The 13316-nt window shown below is 45.6% G+C and overlaps 1 protein-coding gene across 1 annotated transcript in view; it reads right to left on the bottom strand.

The window, feature by feature from the left end:
* Positions 1 to 2235: 2235 nt before the first annotated feature.
* LOC308329166 (neurexin-3a-like) overlaps positions 2236 to 13316 on the bottom strand; it is a gene marked incomplete at both ends in the record, with an annotated part of 120876 nt that continues 109795 nt past the window's right edge. Inside the window, one exon of the mRNA XM_080783369.1 lies at positions 2236 to 2564. Coding sequence (XP_080639495.1) covers positions 2236 to 2564 — 329 coding nt within the window. The remainder of the gene's footprint in view (positions 2565 to 13316) is intronic.

A 13316-nucleotide genomic window follows, 5' to 3' on the forward strand; every position in this document is an offset into this window, starting at 1 on the left:
TGTAACAGTTGTAGATTCTTGGTCATGATACAACACGATAAACTTCATGTTTCAGTGTCTGTACAACAGAGGTACTAAAAAGGAGATACAGCTCATGGTATAATTATATATATATATATATATATATATATATATACGTTTATGTACAATATCTCTCTATACCTACAAAGTACAACCACTATGCATGTATTAAAATACTCGTTATGTAAACAAATCTCTCCTCGTTTTTTTCTTTTTTTCTTCTTCTTTGACACAGTCGACCGTTGACAGCAACAGATAGAATTTTTTCACGTTTAAGGTTTTATTTTTCGTAATAGACGTTTATAACAGTGTTTGTAGTATAAGTTACTGCATCTGTCGCCCTCCCCGTTAGAAAATACAACCATATTATAGGCAATGGAACCCTTGGCCGCTAGGGGGAGGCGATGCAACCCTTGGCCACTAGGGGGGGCAGCGATGGAACCCTTGGCCACTAGGGGGCAGCGATGGAAGCCACACATAAACCAGGTTGCGCACCTGGCTGATAAATTCAACATTACACCTTCCTCTTTTTAACTGATAAAAGAAAACATTAGTTGCACGTTTCGTGGCGGACATTTTAACCCCCCCCCCCCCCAACCCCCCGCCCAAGGGATGAAAAATAAATTATAATAATAATAAATAAATAAAAAGTTTGAGGGTTGCAAAAAGTTTCCGATCTGACGTTATAGGAGAAATAGTTTTGGCCTCGTCGAGAACTAGTACGTCCAAGAAAAAAATACCTCCACCTCCGCTCCCTGCCGCCCCCCCGACGGGACTTGAACCGGGTGGGGGGGGGGGGGGGGGGGGGTGGGAGGGGGTGGGATGTGGAGACTGTTTTTTATGCGTTACTTTTCCGCCGTGCCGCGCGTTGTGTCCGCTGTGCACGCGCGCGCGAATGGGGGTGGGGGGGGTCCGCCGTGCGCGGGGGGGGGTCCGCCGTGCCCGGGGGGGGGGGGGTCCGCCGTGCGCGGGGGGGGGGGGGGGGGCGCCGTGTGCGGGGGGGGGTCCGCCGTGCGCGGGGGGTGGGGTCCATCGGTACAAACCACAGACTCAGGATGGCATGCACATTTTACAATCAGTTGCTTGTTTTTTTTTTTTTTTGTTACTGTTTTTTTCAAAACCGAGACAAGATAAACCGACCACATGAGGGCGCCATAAAGCACACATTAGTATATATGTTGTTTATCAGAGTCACTCTGTCCCACAATGAGAGTAATAGTTGTTGTTGTTGTTGAAATCAGAGCTAATCCATCCTACCACATGTACCGTTAGCCACTTGGTTTCATTTGATACACAGCAATTGTATATATAGATTTTTTTTTCTTTGTTTGCTCAGAGCAAAAACAAAAAAGAAAGGGAAAGGAAACAAAAATAAGACACCACACTCGTATAATGTATAAACAATACAAATATTTGTCATATCCATGTCTGGCAAGAGTCTTTTTTTTTTGTTTTTACTTCCATCGACGAGTACAATGATTTGGTGTCCCGACCCGCGCTGCGTTAAAATGGTCCCGATTAGGAGCCTTTCTGAGGTCGTCATCAACAGGTTTACAAAAAGAAAAACTACTTTTGTTTCGTTTATTTGTATTTTTTTTTCTCCTTCTCGTTCAGTTTCATACGCCAAGGATCAACGTAGCTCTAATAAAAGTCAGCGTTTATGCGGATGATGTGGCCGATAAACTACACCCATTAACACCTCCCGGCGCATTTACAAGAGTTACGGTCACTAAAATGTTTCGCTCTAGTCAGCCTGTTTTCTCGGTAATGCTTACTATAGTAAGTGTGGTTCTATGTTACAGAGCCCCAGGGGGTTGGCCCCTGGTCCATGCCTAGGGCCCCGGGGGAGGCCCCTGGTCCATGCCTAGGGCCCCAGGGGGTTGGTCCCTGGTCCATGCCTAGGGCCCCAGGGGAGGCCCCTGGTCAATGCCTGGGCCCTCGGGGGGGCCCCAGAGGGAGGCCCCTGGGGCCCATTGAGTTCACGTCAGCGCGGGGCCCCAGAGGGAGGCCCCCGGGGGCCCATTGAGTTCACGTCAGCGCGGGGCAACAGAATGAGCTTCAAATGTTGTGTGTGTGTGTGTGTTTTTTTTTAATATATAATACCATCGTTGGTCGTATAGCTCCTCCGCGAGGAAACGGATAAATAAATGTTCTCTCAGACGTTCTCTGTATATAACTCTCTCTCTCTCCCTCTAGGTGGCGCTAGCGGTCTCTTCAGACGTAGTACTCCTTGTCCTTGTTCTTCTGCTTCCTGCCGCCGCCCTTCATCATCCCGCCGTGCGTCTTGTCCGCGGCGGCGCTCCCGTTGCTCTGCGCCGTCACGGCCGAGTTGCTGATGTAGTTGCGGCTCTCGTCCACCAGGTAGGAGCCCTCGTCTCTGTTCCTGTATTTGTACATGGCGTACAGCAGGATGAGGATGCACAGCGCCGCGGCCGCCACGACGCCCACGACCATCCCGCTGGTGCTGCTCGCCTCGCGGACGACCGGAGCCCCGCCCCCCGGGGGCGGGACTCGCCTGACGCCCGGCTGGGTGGTTGGGAGCGCTGTGGGCGGAGTAACATTATACGGGACATTATGAAGGGGGAGGTTATTAAGGGGGGAGGGGGTGGGGGTGGGGGGGCGTAATGGCGGCTTGGCACGGCCTAGCTTAGTGGTGGTGGCGGCTGGTTGGGGGGGGGTGCAACGCTAGCTCGCTAGCGCTGGCAGCGGCGGCGCTTCATGGTGAGGTTTGCGTTAGCGTTTCGTGGCTTTTGGGTTTTGCCGGTGGGGGGGTGGGGGGGGGGGTTGTGGCGGTTGAGGCAGCGGTCGGTCGGTCGGGGGGGAGAAGAGGAAGCAGTCCCGGAAGGTCCGACGACAACAACGACAAAAAGGTCTCATCTGTTTCACCGGGAGGTAAAAACGGGAGGCGTCGTCGATCGGAACGAAGGAAGGAAGGAACGTCGGGGCAGGTTTGTTCGTTCCAAGAGTCGAACGCCTTCCCCAGAAAGCCACGCCCCGCGATCTCACCAAGCCATCACCATCATCATCATCATCATCATCATCATCACAATCATGGCTGCCTCGTTGCCCACCGGCTCACTGGCCACGGGACGCTTTGGCGGGTCTCGTGAAGGGTGAAGGGGGGAGGGGGAGGGGGGGGTGGTGGATGGAGGGTTGGGGGGGGGGGTGCACGAGGAGCTACAGAGGAGGGGTCCTCAACAGGGGGCGGGGTCACTAATTCACCTCCTGGTGGGTGGGGGGGGGGGGGAAGGGGAGGGGACAGAGACAGGGAGACATGTTAGAACGACACTACGGACATGTTGGTTGGTCGAAACGAGAGGGGGAGGGGCTTCCGTCCGGTTCCCATACTACGCCTCTTCCGGGAGATGACATCATAAGATTTAAAAAACAAAAAAAATGTTTTGTATTTTTTTTCTTATTTCTTTTAGGTTTTCTGAGCTCAATTTGAACACAAACAATCTGAACGTTTAGCATGCAGTAGATGTGTCTGTGGTCTGGAGGAGTGCTCTGATTGGCCTGTATGACATCTGGAATCTGCCAGCAGATGTCACTGTTTTCACTGATTTCATTGCAGCTTCAGAAGGCTTCAGAACACACAAAGAAAATTCCAGCCCACAGAAAATCCACTCAATGTTCAAAGTGCAGGTTGTGTGTGTGTGTGTGTGTGTGTGTGTGTGTGTGTGTGTGCGTGTGTGTGTGTGTGTGTGTGTGTGTGTGTGTGTGTGTGTTGATTGAGGTCATAAACCCTAAAATAAATGTATGCCATGAAACCCTTAAAGGGCCACTTCAACCCTTTTGCAACCAGATCTTATTTGAATGATGTTTGGGAGACAAGACACACTTTCCTGTTTTTAGATAGTATTTCAAGTGTCCATGGGCTCCATGATGTCATGGACACTGGGCTCACTTCCTTCCTGGACTACAATTCCCATAATGCTTTGGTCCACTGCTCCTCCTTGTGGATAGGGGGAGGGTAGTCCAGGAAGGAAGTGTCAAGGAATGTGGGGTGCGTTCGGAAATAGCGCACTGGAGCGCAGTCGGGCCCATTAGTTTGCATTGCACAGTGCATTCAGTGAATTCAGTGCATTCAGTGCATTCAGTGCATTCAATGCACTCAGGGCGCTATTTCCGAACGCACCCACGGACAGCCCATATATGGATTTACAGGACTGGACTGGAACAGAGCCTTCGTTAGCGTCATTAAAGGACAATTTTAGTTTTTTTTTCAAACAAGGCTCATGTTTTAGGTTGTTATTAGAAAAAGTAAAAGATGAATGTTATTTTATTTTTTTCATTTGCTGCTTTCTTTCGTTTCAGGGATTTTAGCTCTTTTTGACAGGGGGGCGGGGGCATTCGAACATGGGGCTAAATATGTATTATTTATTTATCATTAACACTGACTCTGACCAGAAAGGAACAGAGCCTTCATTAGCATCATTAACACTGACTCTGACCAGAATGGAACAGAGCCTTCATTAGCATAATTAACACTGACTGACCAGAATGGAACAGAGCCTTCATTAGCATCATTAACACTGACTCTGTTTGACCAGAATGGAACAGAGCCCGTGAAGGTTACACCAGTGAAGGAAGTAAGGAAGACACTGAGTTTCTTTCCAATATGGCTGCTGTTGGAAATACATGAAGATTTTCAAAGAGGTCGTTAAAGGTTAAAGGTCATCTCCCGGAAGTGGAGTCCAGAAAAGGACCCAGATGTTAAAACACAAAATGCAAATACAATAAAATATAGAAACTCACCATGAACTCAAAACCTAAATGCTAAATCAACCAAGACCAAACCACACCAACCAAACTGAAAACCGTGCTAAATCCAAATCAAGACCAAACGACGACACCAAAGGAACCAAAAGGAAGAGGATGATGTTTGTTCACCAACAGCCTTTAAAGCCTGATTCACACTGGGTTGAACGCACCAAAACAGCAGATCCACAAGCTCACAAGCAACGTGCAGCGCTTCGTGAGCTTGTGTGGATCTGTTGTTTTCCATACACGACGATAAGAACAGGTGAGTCTTCACGGGTCATGAATGTTCAGCATACATCACCTGTTTGTTCAGGATGCTACATGCTACCCACTATGCTACATCCTATCCACTATGCGAACCATGCATCTCCTATACATTCTATTCATGCAAACATATCCTATGACACGTCAAGACACAAACATTACATCAAGGCACATTAGTCTATAATTTCACAAACATCCAACAGCTATCCGGCAGGGCTTGACATTAACTTTTTGGGGCACTTGTCCGGAGCACGAGCACACACAAATACATTTTAAATCATTTTAAATCAATCAATGTTTTGGTGAATAAATTATTGGAATATTAGAGGAATATTCCTAGAATGTCTGTGATCTTACATACACCTTACATACATGTATTCCAAATACACATATACATATGACCGATATACAATACACATATGACCGATTTATGGCTGTGTATTTGGAATGCATGGAAGATCAAAGTCATTATAGGGCTATTGCCAATATTGGAGAGGTGATTATGGGGTCATCCCTATATTCTCCAGGTTCTATGTGCCCCTGGTTCTATGAACATAGAACCTGGGGAACATAGGTACGCTCCCACAATATAATAATGCCAGGCCGTATTGTTGGCTGCTAGGAGCGTCACAGAAACAGATTAAACCAAGAGTCACTTTTCCAACGGACAAGTACAATTTGAATGCACTTGTCCGGAATGATGTATTACTTGTCCCGGACAACCAGACAAGCCTTAATATCAAGCCTTCCCTGTCCTTTACTTTACACAAAGCCTTAATATCAACCCCTTCCTGTCCTTTACTTTACACAAAGCTTACTTAAACCCTTACTTTAACCCTTTCCTGTCCTTTACTTTACACAAAGCTTACTTAAAGATGCAGTTTGCACTTTAAATGGTGTCTAAAAGTGACAATTGTGTTCAAGCTTGTATACATCGAGTTGCTGCAATGCGATTGGCTGATTAGACATTGTGATGTAATATGCATCTGAGAAGCAGTTCCTATAAAGTAGTGAGTATTTCTTTACCCAGTGGTGGAAAAAGTGATTAAAATGTATTAGATGTAGTGGAGTAAAAGTACAATATTTGGATCTGAGATGTAGTGCAGTAGAAGTAAAAGTACTTAAAATAAAGTAAATGTATATAGTTCACATACCCCACACAAAAAATACATACAAACTGCAACTTAAAGTTTTTAGACCCAGAGCCATAGAGTAGACAGAGTTACCACATTGAGACCAGAGCCATAGAGTAGACAGAGTTACCACATTGAGACCAGAGCCATAGAGTAGACAGAGTTACCACATTGAGACCAGAGCCATAGAGTAGACAGAGTTACCACATTGAGACCAGAGCCATAGAGTAGACAGAGTTACCACATTGAGACCAGAGCCATAGAGTAGACAGAGTTACCACATTGAGACCAGAGCCATAGAGTAGACAGAGTGACGTCATTGAGACCAGAGCCATAGTTATACAGAGTGACGTCATTGAGACCAGAGCCATAGTTATACAGAGTGACGTCATTGAGGGGTCAGAAAACTGAGCGCTCGAGCGCTGTTCATGCAGCCTGGATGGAGAGAGACAAGCTGGAGTTGGAAATACATTGTTTTCAACGAGGGCGGCGCAAATATCAGCAACATGACAACTGTTTGCGAATGCAGTGAGCACTTACTATGAGACCTAGCAGATCATGTCTGTCTGTCTGTCTGTCTGTCTGTCTGTGTGTGTGTGTCTGTCCCGCTATCCAAATATGGAGTGTGTTGCATCAGCAATCACTCAGCTCCATATATGGGCACAAAAGGGGCCAGGTCCACTCAGCTCCATATATGGGCACAAAAGGGGCACCATAAGTCCCCAAAGCAGCTATACGTCCAAAACCCAAATATGTACGAGCTGCGTTCGCTTCCCGCGTTTGCGCGTCTTACTCGTTTAAAGGGTTGTACAGTAACAACTACAGTCTCTGTAATGTTTATGTTGTACTATTACTAAAACACGATCTACAATAATGGGATTTAAGATCATTAAAGCTGAGCTGTTGCCCTGAGTCAAATGCCTTCTGCCTACTTCCGGTCCAGGGCATTGTCACTCTTTGCCAATAGAAGTCTATGTAGGAGAGCCTCCATTGGACTGAAGCCAATAGAAGTCTATGTAGGAGAGCCTCCATTGGACTGAAGCCAATAGAAGTCTATGTAGGAGAGCCTCCATTGGACTGAGGCCAATAGAAGTCTATGTAGGAGAGCCTCCATTGGACTGAAGCCAATAGAAGTCTATGTAGGAGAGCCTCCATTGGACTGAAGCCAATAGAAGTCTATGTAGGAGAGCCTCCATTGGACTGAATCCAATAGAAGTCTATGTAGGAGAGCCTCCATTGGACTGAATCCAATAGAAGTCTATGTAGGAGAGCCTCCATTGGACTGAATCCAATAGAAGTCTATGTAGGAGAGCCTCCATTGGACTGAAGCCCAATGAAGTCAGCGGAGTTGTCGTAACTGTCTTACTCTATGGCTCTGGTCAGGTAAGGAAGAGGAAGAATAAATGGTATCAATACCAACGATACCGTGATGTGTGTGTGTGTGTGTGTGTGTGTGTGTGTGTGTGTGTGTGTGTGTGTGTGTGAACTTACATCAACAAATTTCCTCGCATGGTTTTGGCGTTGAAGGAAAGAGTTCAGAAAGGAAAGCTGTGTAAAACAGTTCTTAGAATACGTGTGGGGGATAATTATTTATAAACAATTTGACCTCTGACCTTTAAAGCAGGGATATAACAACATATGGTTTACAGTCACACCACAGAACATGAAAAATAAACTTCACCCATAATTCTCTTTTTTAAATATCTCTCTTCTTCTTCAATAAATAATTCCAGGCTATCTTTTTTCTGTCTCTCTCTCTCTCTTTACAAAAAAACTGTACATCTACAAGTTTTTTCGTGTTAAATAGGATGTGTTTTTTTTTCTTCTTTTTAATCCGATAAATATCTACAATCTCTAGTCAGATAGATTTTTTTCTTTTTCTTAAAATTCGTCCTGTTTTTGCTTCTTTAAGATGGATGGATTATGGCTGTACATAATTTGTCTCTTTTTTAGTTTCTCTTCTAGAGCGAGGAGAGGCGAGTCGAGGGGGGAGGAGTTAGGAAGGCGTGAGCCTATGAGGTGATGAGTAGGAGGAGTAGGGGGGGAGGAGTTAGGAAGGCGTGAGCCTATGAGGTGATGAGTAGGAGGAGTAGGGGGGAGGAGTTAGGAAGGCATGAGCCTATGAGGTGATGAGTAGGAGGAGTAGGGGGAGGAGTTAGGAAGGCGTGAGCCTATGATGTGATGAGTAGGAGGAGTAGGGGGGAGGAGTTAGGAAGGTGTGAGCCTATGAGGTGATGAGTAGGAGGTGTAGGGGGAGGAGTTAGGAAGGTGTGAGCCTATGAGGTGATGAGTAGGAGGGGTAGGGGGAGGAGTTATGAAGGTGTGAGCCTATGCGGTGATGAGTAGGAGGGGTAGGGGGAGGAGTTAGGAAGGCGTGAGCCTATGAGGTGATGAGTAGGAGGAGTAGGGGGGAGGAGTTAGGAAGGCATGAGCCTATGAGGTGATGAGTAGGAGGAGTAGGGGGGAGGAGTTAGGAAGGCGTGAGCCTATGAGGTGATGAGTAGGAGGGGTAGGGGGAGGAGTTAGGAAGGCGTGAGCCTATGAGGTGATGAGTAGGAGGGGTAGGGGGAGGAGTTAGGAAGGCGTGAGCCTATGAGGTGATGAGTAGGAGGGGTAGGGGGAGGAGTTAGGAAGGTGTGAGCCTATGAGGTGATGAGTAGGAGGGGTAGGGGGAGGAGTTAGGAAGGCGTGAGCCTATGAGGTGATGAGTAGGAGGGGTAGGGGGAGGAGTTAGGAAGGCGTGAGCCTATGAGGTGATGAGTAGGAGGGGCATAATGAGGGTGACGGTGGTGAGAGTCAGTTGCCATGTCCATGTAACGGCTGATCGAAGCGGGCGGCCGGCATTTGAGCTTTTGGCTGTAAAGAAGGAACAATGGAGGATAGATAGAACACACACAATGAGAAACTATCTCTAATATATATATATAATAATGGAGGATAGGATACACACAATGAGCATCTATCTCTACAGGCCTGACTCTACATATATACACAGGAGGAAGAAGAAATGAACAAGAACACCTCTGGGAGAGAAAAAACACACCGACAGAGAAGAAGAAAGTTCTGTGACAGAAACCCTAACCTGCAACTCCTTAGCCATGCAGTTCACACTTTTGCTTTAGTTTAGTTTATATATATATACTTTTTCATTAACGATTCAGTGAAATAAATAATAAAGTATAGCAAATTTTCATCTTGAAATAGATTTAGTTTTTAATCTGTGAAAACAAATTAAGAAAGGGAAACTAAATATATCAGGGATGTGGAACAGCCTCTGTTTGACTAATGTTTGGGCTTCGCTTAGCTTAGACGTTAGCATACTGATATTAGCGTAGACGTTAGCATACTGATATTAGCGCCGTAGACATTAGCATACTGATATTAGCGTAGACGTTAGCATACTGATATTAGCGCCGTAGACATTAGCATACTGATATTAGCGTAGACGTTAGCATACTGATGTCAATCATTCACACTGTAAATAAAATACTTTCAGAAGTATATTGTGTCAACGATATATTGTTGTCGCACGAAAGTAGAAGTAGATGCTCTAAAAGATCTTGACGCTATCACATGTATCGATGTAGATCTATCACATGTATCGATGTAGATCGTTACGTTTGTTACTTTTGAAATATGTTGTAAATCTTTGGAAAATACAAAAAATGGCCAAAATGTCTGTTATAAATATATATATATATAAATGTCTGTGTTATAAATATTTTAGTAGAAAAAAAGAAAAAAAGAAAGAAATTTTTTTTAACGCCCACATCCTCGCGATTACGGTTTCTCTAGAAATCATAAAAAATAGTTTATCGGTATAATACATCGTAAACATTCAGTTTATCTGTATAATAAATCGTAAACATTCAGTTTATCGGTATAATACATCGTAAACATTCAGTTTATCGGTATAATACATCGTAAACATTCAGTTTATCTGTATAATACATCGTAAACATTCAGTTTATCGGTATAATACATCGTAAACATTCAGTTTATCGGTATGAGCCCAAATATTATTGTTGGAAACAGTTCCACATCCACATCACACCCGGCCTACCCTAATATAAAATAATTCAAACTGTTAAAAAAAGAACAAGATCAAACTGTGATTCAAATATTCCCAAAAAGAAAATAAATAAATCATAAATGAAAAACGTCATTGATTAATTGGATGTCAAAACAGAACACTATTGAGGCTGTCAAATGTAAATAATAATGATGTAGTGAACCAAGACATTTTAAATGTCTGCAACCCAACATAAAAAAATTAAATGCACACGGAGAGCAGGTGCCCCCCCTCTCTCTCTCTCTCTCTCTCTCTCTCAAACGTGCTCGTTTATGTCAGTCTATAAAACATTAAAAAAATAAGTATTATCGGCTGGCTGGCTGGCTGACTGGCTGACTGGCTGGCTGGCTGGCTGGCTGGCTGTCTGGCTGACTGGCTGGCTGGCTGGCTGGCTGGCTGACTGGCTGGCTGGCTGGCTGGCTGGCTGGCTGACTGACTGGCTGGCTGGCTGACTGGCTGGCTGACTGGCTGGCTGGCTGGCTGGCTGGCTGGCTGGCTGACTGACTGACTGACTGGCTGGCTGACTGAGGATAATGGTGTTAATCTGTTTGCTTTAGTAAGTCGTAATACTGCAAGATGTTGACGCTTTAGATTGTAATACTGCAATATGTTGATGCATGCTTAAAGTAAGTTGCATTTAGGGAAAGCATGCTCAACCAATACAAAGAAAAACACAACACAAGGCAAGCTGTGAGTAGGACAGTGAAACATTGAATTCACAACAGAGTCCCTTCCCGAAACAAAACTACATTAAAATGTTATTTATGTTAATGGGGTCCCTGGGGGGGGGGCCTGGTGATAGTAATGAACCAAATGGACCCTTTGTGGCGGTCCTAATGCAAGTCAAACTGGAGGTAAACATTGTTGCTGTTCTAAGTCAGGCCCATCCGTGTGAAAGCCCTGGTATTTAATGAGTCCCTTCGTGCCTGGAGTTTAAGTTGAGTTTAGGAGTGGGTCAAACGAATCACAGGTCAAAGGTCAAACTAACCACAGCGGCAGGTCATATAATCTTTTTCAAGCCTTTTCATGTGTAAGGTTTACAGGTCTGTGACTCTGAGAGTGTGACACATGTAACCAAATGGACCCTTACGGGTCTGTGACTCTGAGAGTGTGACACATGGAACCAAATGGACCCTTACAGGTCTGTGACTCTGCGAGCATAGTTCTCTCCTAGCTATCGATCATTTGGGGGACCCCCTGGAACCCCCTCAGGGACAACTGGAGGTCCCCGGACCATACTTTGAGAACCACTACCACAACATGCCGTGATTGGTGGAGCGCGCTGCGGAGCCCCGCCCCCATGCTTAGGTGTGTCACAACCAATGAGGCCAATGAGGTCGCTCCAATTAACCGCAGAGGCCAATGAGGCTTCTATTTTTAAGCCCCTCCTATATAGTTTTAAGCCCCTCCTATATACAGCTTTAGGCCACTCCTATATATAGTTTTAAGCCCCTCCTATATACAGCTTTAGGTCCCTCCTATATACAGCTTTAAGCCCCTCCTATATACAGCTTTAAGCCCCTCCTATATACAGCTTTAGGCCCCTTCTATATACAGCTTTAAGCCCCTCCTATATACAGCTTTAAGCCCCTCCTATATACAGCTTTAAGCCCCTCCTATATACAGTTTTAAGCCCCTCCTATATACAGCTTTAGGCCCCTCCTATATACAGCTTTAAGCCCCTCCTATATACAGCTTTAAGCCCCTCCTATATACAGCTTTAAGCCCCTCCTATATACAGTTTTAGGCCCCTCCTATATACAGCTTTAGGCCCCTCCTATATACAGCTTTAGGCCCCTCCTATATACAGCTTTAGGCCCCTCCTATATACAGCTTTAAGCCCCTCCTATATACAGCTTTAGGCCCCTCCTATATACAGCTTTAGGCCCCTCCTATATACAGCTTTAAGCCCCTCCTATATACAGCTTTAGGCCCCTCCTATATACAGCTTTAGGCCCCTCCTATATACAGCTTTTGGCCCCTCCTATTTACAGCTTAAGGGCCGATTCATACTCCTGTTTCGGCGCTGTAGTGCCGAAATGATTTCGGCTCGTCAGAAATTTTCAGTAGCACCGAAGAGCCGACTTAGGACGGCCCCCCCGAACCTCAAATGACGTCAAATTGTAGGCTCTACAGCGCCGAACCGACTTTTATTCGGCTCTAAAATAGGAGTATGAATCGGCCCTTAGGCCCCTCCTATATACAGCTTTAGGCCCCTCCTATATACAGCTTTAGGCCCCTCCTATTTACAGCTTTAGGCCCCTCCTATTTACAGCTTTAGGCCCCTCCTATATACAGCTTTAGGCCCCTCCTATATAGTTTTAAGCCCCTCCTATATACAGTTTTAAGCCCCTCCTATATACAGCTTCTGGCCCCACACGTCTCACGGTTTGACATTGACAATGAATGGAGAAATAATGTCAAAATTCCGCTAAATATGACGCAAATTACGCTCAAAACTTTAAACGCTGTTGACATTGAAGGCACAATTTACGTCATATGCAGACGAGCAAATCAGCCAACCAATCACAGGCAAAATGCATTCTGATTGGCCAGTATGAGCTAAATATGACATCGAAACATTAAATGCCAACTTGACATTAAACTTACGTCACGTGTAAACGAGCACATTGGCTAAACCAATCACATTGGCGTTGGTGGGAGCGCTTGGCCAATAAGGGACCACCTTAATATGTAGCAATGTCAAAATGTCCGCTAACATGAATCGATGACAACAGCGCCTCTCATTTCACATGGGTGTGATTTTCTTTTAATATAAGGCCTCTATCCTCCCCCCCCCCCCGATAGCGAGGGAAAATGAGAAACAAAACACAGAGCATGCAGCTGACCAGAGGTCAAAGGTCATACAACTGACCACAGGTCAACAGGTCAAGTGTTGGGGGGGGGGGGGGGGGGGGGAGTAGGGAGGGGCGGGGTTAAAGGAGTTCAGAATGGTGTGAATTTCTGTGCAGACATCATGACGTCATCATGATGTCATGATGACATCCTGACTGACTGACTGACTGACTGGATGGATTGTGGTAGTGTCTCTACTGCACAGC

This window comes from Protomyctophum bolini (genome assembly GCF_963924005.1).
Source record: "Protomyctophum bolini genome assembly, chromosome: 15".
In the NCBI taxonomy this organism is placed as follows: Eukaryota; Metazoa; Chordata; class Actinopteri; order Myctophiformes; family Myctophidae; genus Protomyctophum; species Protomyctophum bolini.